The sequence below is a fragment of the Tenrec ecaudatus genome, chromosome 12 (genome assembly GCF_050624435.1).
Source record: "Tenrec ecaudatus isolate mTenEca1 chromosome 12, mTenEca1.hap1, whole genome shotgun sequence".
NCBI lineage: Eukaryota > Metazoa > Chordata > Mammalia > Afrosoricida > Tenrecidae > Tenrec > Tenrec ecaudatus.
The window spans coordinates 30,466,674-30,483,975 of NC_134541.1; the positions used below are offsets into that span (position 1 = coordinate 30,466,674).

Genomic DNA, 17,302 nt, shown 5'->3' on the forward strand with positions numbered 1-17,302 from the left:
CAGGAAAGCACATCCTTTGGACCTTGGGTTCCTGCGCTGATAACCTGCTAGACTCAGGGACTGTCTGATGTCCAGATATAAAAGAAGATCGCCAAGGAGCGTTAGGCCCAGAGAATGTGAAAGGAGACAAGGACTTTCCCCTCCGGCCAACAGAGAGAGAAAGCCTTTCCTCTAGAGCTGCAGCCCGGAATCCAGACTTCTGGCTCTTAAACAAGGAGCCCTGGTGGCATCTGACTGCTGGCTTCAAGGTCAGCGGTTCTAACCCATCAGCTCTGCCTGAAAAAAAGATGAGCCTTTCTTCTCTGGTAAAGATTTACAGACCTGGAAACCCACTGGGGCAGTTCTCTGCCCTGTAGGCTTGCTATGAGTCCATGCACTGCAGAGGAGAGAGGGGAGAGGGAAGGGCACCGAAGGGGGCGGGGCATTGAAGGCTAAATGCCCAGGCACAGTCATGTCCAGAGATGGGCCTCAGAGTGGTGCTCCTGCCCCAGGACTCCTCTATCCACCCCACATCCTCCTGTCCCTAGACCCAGGCACTCACGGGTTTCATGATCCAGGTGATGCCAGGGTTTTTGCGGAACTCCTCCACAAACAGGTGGTATTCGCATGGCATCTCGAAGGTTTTGGGGAAGAAGTCGCATTTGGCTGCCTCCAGCTTCCCAGCCTCACGCTCCAGCTGTTTCCGGAACCGCTTCAAGTTCTTCACCATGTAGTTCTTGCGGGTCAGCTGGACCGCAGGGTGAGCAGGCCATGGGTGCTGGTGCTCACCACCCTGCTTTGCCTCCCAATCCCCACCACCATTCTGTGGCCCCCAAAATGACCACCGTTGGAATAGTAATGTTGAGGGACAGCCAGCTCTCCAATACCGACCCTCACTGTCCAGGTTAACCACTAAGTGACACCAGCCTCTTATAGCACCCCGCCTCTCTCCTATCGCTAGAACCCAAACTTCCCAACTTGTCTCTGCTCTGAAGTCACCCACCATCTCCCAAGGACCCTGCCACTTTGGTCCTGGCACCTCAAACCAACCTGCCCCTTGCATCTCAGGTGTGAAATATCCACCAGCCAGGGACTTCACACACGAACCCCAAGCAAGTCTGCCTCCCAGGTCTTAGACCCCAGCTCAATGATCTAGTCTGTACACCCCCACTTTTCACCTCGCTCTGACACGTTCCTTTTTTATCCTGCCACAAAACCACAAACAGCCACCATTGAGTCCACTCCAAAACATGGTGGCCCATCTGTGTCCCTGTGGTAGAATTGCGCTCCTGAGGGTATGGGGGCTAGTTGACTGCCAGCCTTTCTTCCTAGGCACAATGGGCCTTTAACCGTTCGGTTAGCGGCCAGGTACATTTACACTACCCAAGGACTCCCATTCTAGTACCCCCCCCCCCCAAGGCTAGCTCCTGCTCACTGCCCATCAGCGGCAAGGGCTGGCTGACCCAGTGCCCTCCGGCCTGCCCGGCTCACCTCATAGTGGTTTCGGAAGTGACTGATTCGCACGTGCTCATCCATGTAGGTGTGGTCAAAGTTCTCCCGGAGCCAGCTCACATCACACCAGTAGAAATCCCACTCCCCTTCACTTCAGGTAGGTGGGATGGGGGTGGGGGGCAGGATACAAAAGTTATTCCCTGAAGTCTTCAGGGGACCTTTGCATAACAGAGTCCCCTGTGCATCCCTGCCTGATTCACAGGCCCCCTCTTTTGTCCCAAAGGACCCCGAGAGTCTGGTGTCTCTGACAGGCCCCCTCTTTTGTCCCAAAGGACCCCGAGAGTCTGGTGTCTCTGCCTGCCTTTCTAGCTTCACTCCGCACAACTGTTCGGCCCTTTGCATGTCGGATCCACACCTGGCAGGTGGCATTGTTGAGCATTATTTCAACTTCCCAATCTCAAGTGCTTTTAGCACTTAGCCAGGCACAATTCAATTCTCAATACTGACTCATCAATCTTCATAGCGACACTAAGTGGTCAGTCCTGTGATTACCAAGCCCATTTTACAGATGGAAAAATGGAGGCACAAAGGGCTTAAGGAGCTAGCAAGTGGAAGACCAGGACTTGAACTCAGACCATTGGGCTCCAGAGTCTAAGCTTTGTGTCTGGAACCTGTCCTGTTTTGTAGTTGTCATTGTTGTTTTAAGGTTTATCCATCTGACACCAAATTGATCTAATTCACTCATTTAACCCATCGTAACCCCTTCCATTGTGAACACACCACAATAGATTTGTCCATTGTTCCAATTAGGGTGTTTGAGTTGTCTCCCTTGTTTCCCTACTGCAGACAAGCAGGCTGAGTATGGAGAAAAACCTGGGGGGGGGGTGTCAGTGGGGGGAATAGATGAGAAGAAGGCATGACCTGGAGGTGATGGATGGACCACTAAGATTTCAGTGAGCAGAAAAGCATAGGTGGGCTTTGTTCCCAAAGATAGCAGCATAGCTTCCCCTCCCCAGATTCCTGCCTGGGAGGTAGCTCAGGGATAAGACTTCAGAAGGCCCTTGCGGAACAGTCTCACTGAGGCCTCAGCAGACAGCCAGCATTCACAGACAGACTCGGGAGTCTGCAGACACCCCACACACACCACCAGGCAATTCCCACTACCCTGTGCCCCCCCGTCATCAGCACTTCCCAGCGGAGCTCCAGACACTTCAAAGTAGAAGCAGCTTCCCCCACGGTGTCTGCCAGAAATCTGTGTGTGCGCGCGCGCGCGCGCACACACACACACACACGGGCTGGGGGCATAAGACTGGTGCCGTTTTCAGCAGCTAAGCATCACAATTTATTAGACAGTCATAACACATCGACAGCCAAGCCCTTGGCCAAAAAGCTGGTTGTTCGAGTCTACTCAGGAGTGCCTTGGAAGAAAGGGCTGGTGATCAACTGCTGACAATGACGCCAGCTCTACTCTGGCACACATGGGGTCGCTGTGAGGCAGAACCGATTCAATGGCACCCAGTCACAGTAACTGGAACAACAACCAAGATGTCTGTCTGTTGGGAATGGAGCTCTCTTGGGAAATGTCAAGGTGCTAGAGCAAAGACAAGGTTGGTGGTTCCAAACCACAAGCTACACCTCAAGAGAAGGATGAGGCTGTCTGGTCCTGTAAACACTGGCAGCCTCAGAAGCCCCACAGGGTCGCTACAATGTTGGAATGGACTGACTCTATCGCTGTGATGGTTGAGATCCACATTGCTTCTCATTCCTCGTGGCTGCTGGAACCAGAGTTTTTCCTGAATGTCACGCCACGTTAGGCCCAGCCAGCCTAACTGTAGGCCCGGCCATCAAGGCGAGAAGAGGGGACTGAGAAGACTTCTCACCTCCCATGGCTGGGCATCTGCCCCAGAGACTCATAAACACGGCTCCTCTTCTCCCCCACCCCTTTGGACAGGCCGAGAGGCAGTCAGCCTGAGACCAAACGGTGACATCCCTCAGCCTGGGGACCCTGGGTCTCCCATGGATCTGTAATGCCTTTCAAATGGGACACAGACATCTTCGAAAGGTCTCCAGTTGTGTGCTAATTTTAATATGGATTGGGGGGAGGGGTGCATAAATAGCAAGACAATCCCCATAATTCTACAGATAATTATCACAGTCATTTATCCAAGTGCATTCATTTAAGGAAAAAGAGTAAGTCCGTCTCCAGGAAACTAACGAAATGCACACAGCGTGTGCAGTGTGCAGATCAGGTAGCACATGCAGACGGGGAGTCAGCAAGGAGTCCCAATACATTAATGAAAACCTGGCTCTTCTCCAAACCTCCCCTCTGCGAGGGCCGCAGACACGGTGGTTGCAAGACACGGGCTAGTGGCCTGACGGAAACCCTCAGGCACCACAAGAGCTGCTGGAGATGCCGGGCCGCCGGGAAGGGCCTTGTCCCGATTCTCCATCTCCACCCCTAATACCGTAAGCAGCCCTGCAAGGGGCACTGGTCCAGGAGACAGGGGCCTATGTGACTATCCATTGACTCCTGTGTGACTCAGTTTCCCCATTAGGAAATGAAGGTGTGAAATCTTCTGAGCAAGTTGGTGAACTTCAATGAACACACTGAAGGAAAGACTTTCCTTGACAAAAGAGTGTCAACCACAAAATATAGAAGGGGTGGGAGAGGTAAGAATTACCGTGAAAAAGAGAATGACCATTTTAAAATGATTGTTTTAGTGACAGATTTAGGCAGGGATCTTCAAGGAATGCTAAAACCATTGTGTGGACGTTTATTGGATCCAGGCTATCTGCATAGTCTCAAAGTGTCTGCGTACAAGACACGTCTTAATTATAAAGAACCTAACAAGAGCTTTACAGGGGAGACGGCCGGCAGACACCAGCCACCCCCACGTAGTGATAAGCGACCTCAGCATCAGGAACCTGTTGATAAGATGCCGGGGGAAAGACCGCCTCATTCCCGTGGTGGTCTTGCCAAAATGCACAAGACCATGATGAGAAAACAGGAGAGAATCCCAAATTCTAGGGCATTCTACAGGGTCTGTCACAGGGCTGCGATGACTGAAGCCACACACTGAGCTGCAGCCGTCCGGTCAGATTGAGCCACCTGCGGCTTCATGGGAGAAAGGTGAAGCCGTCTTCCCCCATAAATGTTTCAAGGCTCAGAAACCCAAGGAGTCTGTAGGTCACTGTGCGTCATAGGCCACTTGAGGGAAGTGAGTGTTTTTTTTAATCATTTAATTAGGGGCTTATACAACTCTTTTCACAATCCGTACATGCATCATTTGTTTCCAGTATATTCATACATACGTTGCCATCAGCATTCTCAAAACACCTGCTTTCTTTTTTTTTTTTTTAACACCTGCTTTCTACTTGAGCCCTTGGTATCAGCTCCTCATTTTTATCCCCTCCCTCCCCACTCCCCCTCCCCCTGAACCCTTGATAATTTATAAATAATTATTATTAGGGCAGTGAGCTTTTAAAGCCACATGCCAACTAAATGCATTGTGGCGGTAGGGGGCAGGAGGGAACTGGTGACATTCAAATAAGGTCTATAGTTAACAGTAACATCAAAATTTTTAAAAATGATACTAAAAAAAATCCCAAAAAAACCCAGTAATGCTAACATCGACATTAATTTCCCGACTTTGCCACCAGAGGAAGTGGTGTACTATTTCTGCAACTTTGGATAAATAAAATAATTTCAAAACAATAACAAAAATCATTATGTTGTCAGACTCCTCTCTCATACCATATAAAACATTCAACTCAAAATGGATCAGAGATCTAATTCAAGAACTAAAATGATAAAACTCTTAAGAGAAAGCATATGAGTAAATCTCCAGGACCTTGGATGACAGTGGTGGGTTAGATGTGACCCTTAAGGCACAAGCAACAAGATTACAAATTGGAAAAAATAAAAATAAAAAAAGATTACAAATTGGACTTGAACAAAATCAAAACTTTCTGTGCTTCAAAAGAGCTCCCAGCACAGGGACAGATACACCCTTCGGTACCAAAATGGGAGTAGCATACCAGGAGGGTAGGGAAAAGGGGGGGGTACCAATCAAAATGACCCACATATAACACCCCCACCCAGGGGGATGAACACCGGAAAAGCAGGGGAAGGGAGACCAGTCGGTGTAACACATGAAAACAAATAATTTATAAATTATCAAGGGTTCGTGAGGTAGGGAGGGATGGGGTGGGAGGAAAAAATGAGGAGTTCTCTCCAGCCCACCCTGCCTTTTTCTCTTTTCACACTTCTCTCCTTCTTTACAATCTGAAATAACTCTCCCTCCAGTCAGTCATAAAAAAAAAAGAAATAAAAAATGAGGAGCTCAAGTAGAAATATAATGTTTTGAAAATGATGAAGGCAACAAATGTACAAATGTGCTTGACACGTGGATGGATGGATGGATGGACAGATGGGCTGTGGTAAGAGTTATAAGAGCACCCAATAAAATGATGTAAAGATAACAATAATAATAAAACTTCTGAATTTTAATTGGTGCAATTTCCCGAATTCTAAGGGAACAACATTAAAATGAATCTTTATTAAGAAAAGAAAAAAAGACACTACTAAGGAAGCAAAAAGACAACTCACAGAATGAAAGAAAATATTTGAAAGTAGCTGATAAGGGTATACAAAGCTCTTGCAATTCATCAATAAATAAAGACAACTCAATTTAAAAATGGGCAACATATCTGAATTGACATTTCTCTATAAAAGACACACAAGTGGAAACAATCACATAAAAAGATTCTTGACATTCCTAAGCACTGGGGACATACAAATCAGCACTACTAATAGAGCTACAATTAAGAAAAAGACAGATAATAACAAGTCCTGGAGAAAATGGGCTGGAACCTGCCTACGTACATTGCCAACGGGAGTGTAAAATGCTGCAGCTGCTTTGGAAAGTGGCCTGGCAGGTCCTCAAAAAGCTCAATACATCACAGCTACATGACCCGGCAGTCCACTCGTAGGTACATCCCCAAGAGAAATAAAAGTGCGTGAACATAAGCAAAGCGTGTACCTGCCGATCAACACCAGCACTGTTCATCACAGTCAAAAGGGAAACCGACCCCGAGGTCTCTCAACTGATGAACGGATCGATAAAATGGGTATATCCGTTCACTGTGGTAATGTTCAGGATGGACCTTGAAAACATGATTACCAGTAAGAGGAACCCCAAAGGCCACATACTGATTCTATTTATATGAAATGTCCAGGATGGACAAATCTACAGAGATGGTGTCATGTCCTGAATTTTGTTCTCTCCAAGTATATATCAACTTGTCTGGCTCACGATTCTCAGTGGCTTGGCAGTTAGGTAATGACGTAATCACCACCACCACCACCACCCCCCCGTGATGTCATCAGCCAATCAGCTGCAAGGGGGGTTGGAGCTCCCCGCTGGCATGAGACCAGGGCCTGTCTACGGGCAGCAGAGTGGAAAGATGGAGTGGGTTCCACATCTCTCTGGAACACCCAGACTGTCTCTGAACTGCCAACATCTAGAACTGAACGTGAGAGACAGAGAAACTCCTAGTCTGTTGAAGCTGTATTTGCATTGGATCTTGGTGACTTGAATCCAAACTTTGACCCTAACTAATATTAGCACCTCCTCTGTAGCAGGCACCGGGGGTCTGGTCATCTCTTTCTTCTCAGGGCCTACCACACACTTAGAAGCCAAGTAACTTGTTCGCTGCCACCGAACTAGTAATTAGCCAGGGGAGAAAGTCCTTAATGTGGCCCTCTCTGAAAGATTCAAGTCAAGGGGCCCAAAAGCCATAGGACTTGGCTGTGGAATCATCAAACTCAACTGGGTTTGACTCCCATGCTCAACACTTACATGTTGTGTGGTTTTAGACAACTGGCTTAACATATTTGAGCACAATCACACACTTCTGGATGGCTGTGAGACTTAAATAAGGTGGTATCTGTAATCCACATGACACACTGTCGGCAGCGGTTCCTGTCCTGTGCGTGTTAGGACAGACCCAGAGGCCACCGGGGGAGCTGGGAGAACAGCAGTGGGAAGCAGGACCGAGGGAAGGAGGCATGGGGCTGGCGGCGCGTGTCTTACTCCTTCACTTCCACCCATCCTGGCCTGTGGCGAAGGACGTCCATGAGCGTGTTCATAAGCGTGGTCTTGAACCGGATCAGTGCTCTCTGCTCGCTGTAAGACAAGTCAAGGAATCAACTCTGCCCTTAGAAAGGCCCGCTCGCTCTCACTCACTGTCGACAAGTTGATGCCGATTCATAGTGACCCATAGGGCAGGGCAGGATTGCCCCAGTGAGTTTCCAAGACTGGAACTCTTTACGGGAGTAGACAGCCTCAGCTTTCTCCCTTGAAGCAGCTGGTGGATTCGAACTGCTGACCTTGCAGCTAACAGCTCAACATGTAACCCATTATACCACCAGGGCTCCTCTTAGAAAGGTCCAGGGGTAGGGAAACCCGAAAAAGGGAGAAAGGTCAACTCTACACAGAGAAACACTGGAGCTGGGAATTGCAGAACCTCAGAATCTAGCATCACAGCATGGTAACACTTAAACATAACCAAACTGAGACGTACAGACTCTATGAATCATTGAAAAACCAAACCTCAGCAACCGCTTACTCACTGCTAATGATGCACCAGGAGCCCGGTGCGGCGGTGGTTACCTGTTGGGCTGCTACCCACAAAGCCAGCAGTTTGAAACCACCAGCCACTCCTTGAGAGAGAGGCAAGGCTTCTGACTCCAGTAAGGAGTCACGGTCTCCGAAACTGACAGGGGCAGTTCTGCCCTGCCCTGTAGGGTTGCTATACATTGGCACTGACTCAATGCCAGTGAGTTATGATGACCATGTACCCAACTTGGTGGTAGTGGTAATGTGCAAGGTATGATCTGGTTACAATGCAAAACAGGGAGAAAAAAAAGAAATGCACTATCATCGCACTGATTCCAACTCATAGTAAAGGGTTTCTACGACTGTCGACCTTGCCGGGGGCAGACAGCTTCATTGTTCTCCCTTGTAGAGGCTGGTGAGTCTGGACTGCCAACCCTGTAGTCAACAACCCCACGCCTCACCCACAATACCAGTGGGGGAGCTCCTCAGTCACTGTGGTAGTGGCACAAGTCCATGTCAACTGGGAGATACCTGAAAGTGCAGGGTGGTATTCAACCTGTCCATCAGGTCGCAGCCTGAGGGTGCCTCCTTATGGGCGTGGCCTTCTCATAAGAAGGGCCCTGCGAACCTCCCCTTCTCCCTCAGCCTTCACCTTCCTGCTGGCTGACCCTTGTTGCTGCCAGAGCCCTGGAGGTGCATCCACCGCCACTGGATCCATAAGACTTTGCCCCCACCAGCCTGTGATCTTCCTGCATTCTGCATCATTGCCTGTGACTGCATGAGTCTGAAGAGGGGCTTATGGACTAGGACCAGACTTATGGACTTGAGTTGGACTGGGCTGGGATGTTTTCTCAATATATACTACTTCCTGATCTAAAGCTCTTGCAGATATGAGTGTCACTGGATTAGTTTCTCCAGTCAACCCAGCCTAACACAGTTACTTTACAAGCACCAGCTAAAGTTTCTGTTAAGTGAGGAGAATTTGCAAACCCCCTTTCCTGGCAGTCACCTGGAAAGATGGGACAGGTGGGATTTCCCAATTCCTCCAGCTAAATGCAATGAAACCTCCTGAACCTTATATAGAACAGCCAGAAACTGTCAATCGGGCAAGAGACATCAAGAAGCCGAGGGAAAGTCAAATAGATAAATGCGAAGAAATCTGTGTACACAGTGCCGTTAGACGTCCAAAACTAAAGACAATGAAACTCCTGAAAGCTGCCAGAGGAAACGATGTCTTCCGGCGAAGAGCCAAACAGCCCGAGTGAAGGCCAATTTCTCGTCTGGAGCCAGGGAAACAAGAGGAAGCGGCACCGCATTTGTCAAGTGCTACAGGAAAAGGACACGTCAACCGAGGGTCTCACCGCCCATGAGAGTCCCCCCAGGAATGCGCCCAGGAAGGAAGCGCGCTCATCTGTGACCGCCAAGCCTATGTTCAGAGAATGGCTAACGGGAGTCCTCCAAACAGGAAGGAAATGACTGAAGAAGAGATTTTGGAACTTCAAGGAAGACTGAGTAATGGACAGAGTAGAACTATGGGTAAATCTACTTTCCTTCTCTTGAGTTTTCAAAGTTACATCGGGCCATTGAAACAGAAAGCGTGGCGCGAATAAGCTGCTAACGCTGTGCGGAAGAAATATCTGAAGCAATGACATTATTAATACAGGAGGTGAAGGCCTGAGCTCAGAGAACTCTCCCGGCCTTGGAGGCAATCCCAATTCATAGTGGTCCCATAAGACAGGGCAGAACTGCCCCTGTGGGTTTCCTAGACTGCAACGCTTCAGGGGAGTAGAAAGTCTCCTCTTTCTCCTGCCCAGTGGCTAGTGGTTTTGAACTTCTGACCTTGTGGTTAGCAGCGCCCAAAACACAACTCACGATGCCACCAGGGCTCCTAAAGGAATTAAAGGAAGGTAGAATTTCTACTCACAGCGGAGGAGCCCAGATGGTAGTATCTGACTCCGATTCATGGCCAAGGTTTTGGTTGTTGATTTTTAAGGCTTCTACACGTCACTTGAGTAGGTCAGATGTTGACGCCTGGGGACTGATCTTATGATGTGCTCTGTAACACCCACACAACTCAACCTCACGGCCATGGAGCCGACTTGGACGCACAGCGGCCCGACTGGACAGGGTAGAACTAGAACTGGGTCCAACCGTGGGATTCCGAGACTGCGACTCGTCAGAGTGCTGGCCTTGCACGGACACTCCACCGCCAGGGTTCCCTGTGAGACCCACGTCGCTGTTGCTGTCAGGTACCATCCAGTCAGTTCCGACCCGGATCAACCCTCTCTAAGTACAACAGAACAAAACCGTGCGGGGTCTGCACCATCCTCACAACCGTCCTTAGGCCTGCGGCCATTGTTGCAGCCACTGTGGCGTGTCAATCCATCTCTTTCGGAGCCTTCCTCCTTTGCGATGCCCCTCTACTTGACCAAGCATGGGGTCCTTCTCCAGAGCCTGGTCCCTCCTCACAGCATGCCCAAAGTACGTGAGACGAGCCCTTGCCCTCCTTATCTCTAAGGAGCACTCTGGCTGTACTTCTTCCGAGAGAGATGGGTTGGTACTTTTAGCAGTCCATGGTTCTTTCAATCTTCTTCTCTAGCACCACAATTCAAAGGCCTGGGTTCACTTCAATTGGTAATACAAACATTAAAAGACAAGTATTAATAGAGTGGATTAAAAAAAACAACCAATATGACTCTACTAAATGCTGTCTTCAAGAAATCCGCTTCAAACATAACAGCAAACGCTTGTTGAAAGTAAAAAGATGGGAAAATGTCTATCATGTAAACATCAATCAAAAGGAAGTAGGCATAGCTATTTTAGTGTCACATCAAAGTAGACTTCAGAGCAAAGAAAATTACCAGAGACAGCACATAATGGTAAAAGTGTCAACCTACCAAGAAGACATCGCAACACATATTTTAATATTTTATTGGCATATATTTTAAAAATCACACAATTTAGTCATTCAGTCATATTAAGATTTGTGCAATCATCAGGAGCCCTGCTAGCATAGTGGTTATGAATTGGGCTGAGACCCGCTTGGTCGGTAGTTTGAACCCACCAGTAACTCCGTGGGAGAAAGACTGGGCTTCTATTCCCGTGAACAGTTACACTCTTGGAAACCTGCAGGGGGTCGCTATGAATCAGCATCGACTCAATGGCAGTGGGTGTTGTTGAGACTTTTTTCCAGTGCAATCATCACCACACTCAATTTCAGTGCATTTACTTATACTGGTTCTCAGCTCCCCATTTCCCCCTGCCATGCCCCTATCCAGCCACTGTCTCAATAGGTCTGTCTATCCTGGCTTTTATATACATAAAATAATACAAAACAGAATCGTAAAAAGAAAACAAACAAAAACCCAAACAACAATGACAAGACACAACCTATAAAAACATCATTCAAAGAGAAAGCCGAAAATATTAACAACTGTAAAATAGGTCCAAATGAAGATCACCTTTTAACCTAACTACATCTGCCATTAGCAACTTTACGATACTCTCCGTCTGAAACGAGGCTGGTCCCATGCTTCTTCTGGGGCCAGAGGGAATCCACGGACACTTAATCCATGTGGGGACCGTGCCAGTAGACTGGGGGCTTCCACTGTCACCCATCGACTTCTGCAGACAGGTGCTCACAGGTTAGCTCTGATAGCTGTTGTCTGAAGCACTGTGGTGAAGTTATATTTGTATTTAACTGGTCATTGTAGCAACACCCCTCTCTTAATAATCAATAGAATGAGACAAAATTAGCAAGGGCCCTGAAGAATGGAATAACACCTTCCACAAGAGGATTGTGCTGATACTTATCGAACAACTGGCCCAACGGCAGATTACATACATATTCTTCTCAAGAACTAGAGCAAACCTTATTTTAGCCCGCAAAACAAACCTTCACAAATGCAAGCAGTTCGAAACAGCGCAGAGGGTGAGTGAGACAATATAAACTAGAAATCAATGCGCAAAGAGTATAAGGAACCTTCTCACACCCTTGAAAACGAAACAGCCCATTGCTCCACAACCCATGGGCCAGAGAAGCCCAAGGTCAAATTTCAAAGCACAGTTACAGAGAATGGAAAGACAACAAGATATTTGCTGTGGTGTGAGCAATACAAACCCCCTCGTCTGGCTTCCCACAACATCTTCAGTCAAGCCTACATTGCTTACTCCTGCTTCTGTGCGTGTGGGTTCTGTTTAGAGCAGCGGTTCTCAACCTGTGGGTCACAACCCCTTTGGGGGTTGAATGACCCTTTCCCAGGGGTTGCTTGATTTATAACAGCAGCAAAATGACAGTTATGAAGTAGCAACAAAAATAATGTTATGGTTGGGGAGGGGGGGTTCACCACACATGAGGAACGGTATGAAAGGGTTGCAGCATTAGAAAGGTTGAGAACCCCTGGTTTAGAGAATCCCAAGAGGTTACTGGTTCAGAGGGAAGCACAGGATGGAGGCAGCATTGACACTGAAGTCATCGCATGATTGTTGAAAGAGGCATGAGAACATATATACACTGGGAGTCCAACTACCTGTGGCACTAATTGGTAAACTAGTCAGTCTCTGAGCTTCGTCTTCATTTAGACGACAGAGACTATAGTGCTCGCTTCGGCAGCACATATACTAAAACTGGAACAACACAGAGAAGATTAGCACGGCCCCTGCGCAAGGATGACACGCAAATTCATGAAGCGTTCCATATTTAAAAGAATCGTAATAAAATAAAACAGGCAAAATAATAGTACCTACCACCAAGGGGGTTGGGTGAGGATTACATAAGACGATGAATACAAAGTGATTAGACCAGGACTTGGAACAGTAAATACTTAACAATAATACTTTTTAAGTTATTATTATGCTTTAGGCTTATATAAGGAGCCCTGGTGGTGTAGTGGGTTATGCCTTGGGCTGCTAACCATAGGTCAGCAGTTTGAAACCATCAGCCGCTCCATGGGAGAAATATGAGGCTTCTGCTCCAGTAGAGTTACAGACTCAAAAATCCAAGGGAGCAGTTCTTCTCTGTCCTATAGGAGTTGGATTTGACTCAATGGCAAGGAGTTTGATCTTGGTTTGGTTCATATTAATAAATTTGCTATTCGTATCTAATTTATCATTATTATTGAAGAAAAAAGATAGGGAGGGAGGGGAGGAAGGAGGAGAAAGGAAGGGAGTTCTGTGCACTAGACTGCAGAAGAGTAACCACTCACCGCTCTTTTCCCCGTGACAATCCATGGCCCTTGTGATTTTGATTCTGCAATGAGAAAAGAAAATTAAGCTCCCACTTAAATAAATTCGTGTTCACATTTCCCCTGTGGTTCAGGACCTAATGCTGCTGTCATAAAAATACCTCAGAGAGGTCGCTTTTAAAAGTTCTCAGCGTTCTGGGGCAGGGTGCGGGGTGTAAAATTCTAAATCAAGATTTTGGTCATGTCGATGCCTTCCTGGTTGGAAGCGCCAGATAGTCCTTGCTTCCTTGGCGATCCTCACATGGAATCTGAACATGTTCCTCTGTCTGTTGTGCTTTACCAAGGAGAAGTAACTGGATTCAGAATTCATCAGAATACTAGCTGATTAACATAACAAAGAAGATCCTTTTTCCAAACAAAACACCTGTGGATGACAGGTACCACCGGGGTGAGGTTTCCACCACAATTTAATCCATCCATTGGGGAACACAATTGAATCCATGAGATCCAGGGTCATTTGAAAGAAACCACAAAGTCCCAGGTCAAGGTGCAGGTGACCTTTGCCTCTCTCCAACAACAACATATGTCAGTGTCATGAAGAAGCAATCCACTGTCATTCCAGTTTTTCATGGCGACACAGATATGCCATACCTGGTAGTCACAGACTAGGCTGCTGTCAACCTGTGTATCCCTGGACAGGCTGCAGTTTGTCCCTTTTGTCAGAGGACAAAGTCAAGTTGATCAGAGGTAGGTATTTCAGTCAACGTTTATCTTTCCATTTTCAAAATACAACTTAAGAAAATGTTGTGTGTCCAAATCTACGAGCTGGATCGTGAATAGCATAGTGATAGTTAAGGTGGAGAGAAGAACAGATTTACTATTTATTTAGAAATGTGAAGGAAAAGGCCTTGTTGCATGTCAGAGGTCGGGGAGATGGGAGAGTCAGGGTTGGGGCTGGAGCACCTGGTGGGTGGTTCAGCAGTTGTCATCTGTCAAGCGTGTACTGAGGACCTGTTGTTTGTCAGCTCTGTGCTGAGCACTGGGGCTGCGTGGAAGAAAAGTCAAGCTGGATGCTTGCTCTCTCGGAGCACATGGTGTACCAGGAAAGGCCCACCATAAACAAATACTCGCATGAATCACCGTGGGACAAAGGCGAAGGCCAGAGCACGCAGGGCACATACACTTGTTTTTCTGCTGGCAGTAGGAGTTCAAGAAATGAAGGTGCCATTCATGAAAGATGGGGGGAGGGTTGAAAAACAGATTGGGGCCAGGGAGCTGGATGCCAGAGAATCCCTCCCTGGAGCTCTGTCATGGGTTATGTTTTGGGTTGCTAACCCAAGGTCATGAGTTAACACACAGTCACCACCACCCCACCCCACCACCACCATCACCCCCTCCCAGCCGCTCTTTGGGAGAAAGATTAGGCTGTTTTTGCTCCCAGGAAACCCACAGGGACAGTTCTCTGTCCTCCAGGGTCGCTGTGAGTCAGAATGGACTGGGTGGCTATGAGTTGGGGCTGGGGGTTGGTGCCTTTGGATTTCATTGTCCACACTTAGAACAGGAAATCAGCCTGTGAGTTCTGGAGGGCAGAGGCTTGCCCGACTCACTCCACTGTCCCCCACTGTGGTTGGCTTGGCAAGACACTAGTGGCTTGGGCTAGATGGGTGACCAAATGAATGACTCGCTAACCGCTTTCCAGGTCAAGGTATCAGAAGCCCTGAGATGACCCTGGAGTCACAGAAATCGCCAGCCCGACCTAGAATCCAGGAGCTCATCCCTCTCCCGCCCGCGGGCCCAGCCCACGGGCCTCGCGCAGCGGCTCTGCCGGCGCGCGGCATGCCGGGACTTGTAGTCTCCCCGGGGTCCCGCGTTCTCTTCGCCCTCCACGGGAACCCCTCCACGAGGACCGCCACCCAGTATCGAGGTGTCTGTGGAGAGGACGGAAGCGTCTGGGTCCGGTGCCGTTCTTACCTTCGGTCTCGACATAACAGGACCTCCGCCTGAGCCGATCAAAACCGCGGCGGCGCCGGGCGCAAGCCGGTGCGTCTCGTTGTCTAGGCGACGGGGGGAGGTGCCCAGATCTGACGCCCTGATTGGATGAGCCGAGGACACGCCCCTCCCCGCCCCCAGCAGCCTTGCGAAGCGCGCAGTCTCCCGCCTAGTGTATCCCGGGGACCGTCCTCCGCGACCCCTGTGGTTTTCCTCTCTCGAGCGCTCCCCTCGACCCTGCAGGGCCGGCGTCAAAGGCCACGTGCAGCTGCACCTCGCTCCGGCTCAGCGCGCTGCTTGAAAAGTCAGATTTTGACACTTCCTCACTAACTCACTAGCTTACATGGCCAGTCTAATGCGGCCAATCTGCTCTCCGCTAATTCTTTTTTTAAAATCATTTTATTGGGTGGGTGGGGGTGTCTTACAAATCTTATGACAATCCATCATTCAATTGTAGTAAGCACACTTGTACATATGCTGCCGCAAGATTTCCAAAATATTTTCTTTCTACTTGAGCCCTTGGTATCAACTCCTCTTCCCCCGCATCCCTGAATCTTTGATCAATTATATATTTTTATGGTTATTTCGTGTCTTACACTGTCCGTTGTCTCCTTCACCCACATTTGTTATTCGTCCCCTGGGGGGCGGGGATGGGGGTGGTGGCAGCTATACATCCAACCTTGTGATGGGTTCCCCCATTCTCCCCCTCCCCTATCCCCTACCCCTATGCTATGCTACTGTTCCTGAGGGGTTTATCTGTCCTGGATTCCATGTATCAAGAGCTCTTATCTGTACCAATGTGTGTACTCCAGCCTAGCTGGATTTGTAAGGTAGAACTGGGTCATGGTAATGAGTAGTGGGAGGCAATCAGGAACTGGAAGAAGGATGTGTGCTTTGTCGGTGTTGTACTGCACCCTGGTTGAATTGTCCCTTCTTTGTAACCCTTCTATGGGGGAATATCCAATTGTCTACAGATGGACTTTGGGTCTCCCTTCCAACTTCCCTCTTTCACAACGATATAATTGTTTTGTTTTGGATCTTTTGATACCTGATACTTGATCCTGTCTATACCTCATAATCATACAGACTGGTGTGCTTCTTCCATGTGGGCTTATTTGTTTTCCTGATAGATGGCTTCTTGTTTAACATCAAGCCTTTAAGATCCCAGATGCTATATCTTTTGATAGCCGGGCATCTTCACTAATTCTTAAGCACCGATTCTATACCAAGACTCCCTGAACTTCTGCCTGTGTTTTATCCACTCCCATCCATTCTCTGCACTGCAGCCAACAGGGCTCTTTAAGTTACAAGACCTAGCCACTTACAACCTTCCGTGGTTCTGCCTGACTGTTTAGCTAGGCCTGGATGGAATTCCTTACCTGAACCAGGCCCTACCTGGCCTGGTGTCTGAAGACTTTGCCAGCCTCCTCTCTCCCTGCCCCTTTGCCCCTGTACTCCCCATCTGACCTGCATTTATTTAGTAGTTCGATCTTGATCCCGTACACACTAACCTTCGGCCCCAACCCCACTCCCACATCGAACACATTTATCTCAAAACCTATTTATCAAACCCTTGACATTCCTTTGGCTGTTGTCTCTTTTCACTCTCTACCTGGTGGGGCTTGTCCTCTAGCTGGACTGAGAACCACAGGGTCAGCGCTTCAAGCCCATCAGCCACTCTGGGGGAGGAAGCTGGCGCTGCCTGCTCCGGGAAGGATTGACCGTCTCAAACGCACTATATGGAGTCACTGTGAGGTGGAATTAACTTGATGGCAGTGGCTTTATTTTGGTTTGGGTACCCAGACCTGGGTTTACATTTCATCTCAGAAGGGAGTGGTCTTCTGTGACTGCTCATTTCACTCAGCAGTTCCCTTTGATTTAAAGTCTCAGGGGCCCTTTCCATGAGCACCAAGAAGGCACCTCCCACAGTCTCCCCAGAGCTTCCGCAAAGCTCCTGGCACTTGGCAGGTGGTCAGTAATGCTCTCTTGGATGAGGGAACAATGAGGAGACTTTCGTGAAATGAGTACCCACATGTAGAGCTACAGACTATGAACCAAAAATGCAAACAGCAATTATGT

At 48.4% G+C, this 17,302-nt stretch overlaps 1 protein-coding gene and 1 non-coding gene across 2 annotated transcripts in view; one reads left to right on the forward strand and one right to left on the reverse strand.

The window, feature by feature from the left end:
* TTLL9 (tubulin tyrosine ligase like 9) overlaps positions 1-15,220 on the reverse strand; it is a 46,589-nt gene extending 31,369 nt beyond the window's left edge. Inside the window, exons 1-5 of the mRNA XM_075527848.1 lie at positions 15,206-15,220; positions 13,256-13,299; positions 7,527-7,619; positions 1,471-1,582; positions 542-727 (exon numbers count right to left, since the gene is read on the reverse strand). Coding sequence (XP_075383963.1) covers positions 542-727; positions 1,471-1,582; positions 7,527-7,619; positions 13,256-13,299; positions 15,206-15,220 — 450 coding nt within the window. The remainder of the gene's footprint in view (positions 1-541; positions 728-1,470; positions 1,583-7,526; positions 7,620-13,255; positions 13,300-15,205) is intronic.
* LOC142423531 (U6 spliceosomal RNA) lies at positions 12,648-12,754 on the forward strand. Its single transcript, XR_012779162.1, has one exon. It is a non-coding gene; the product is annotated as a U6 spliceosomal RNA (small nuclear RNA).
* Positions 15,221-17,302: the final 2,082 nt, after the last annotated feature.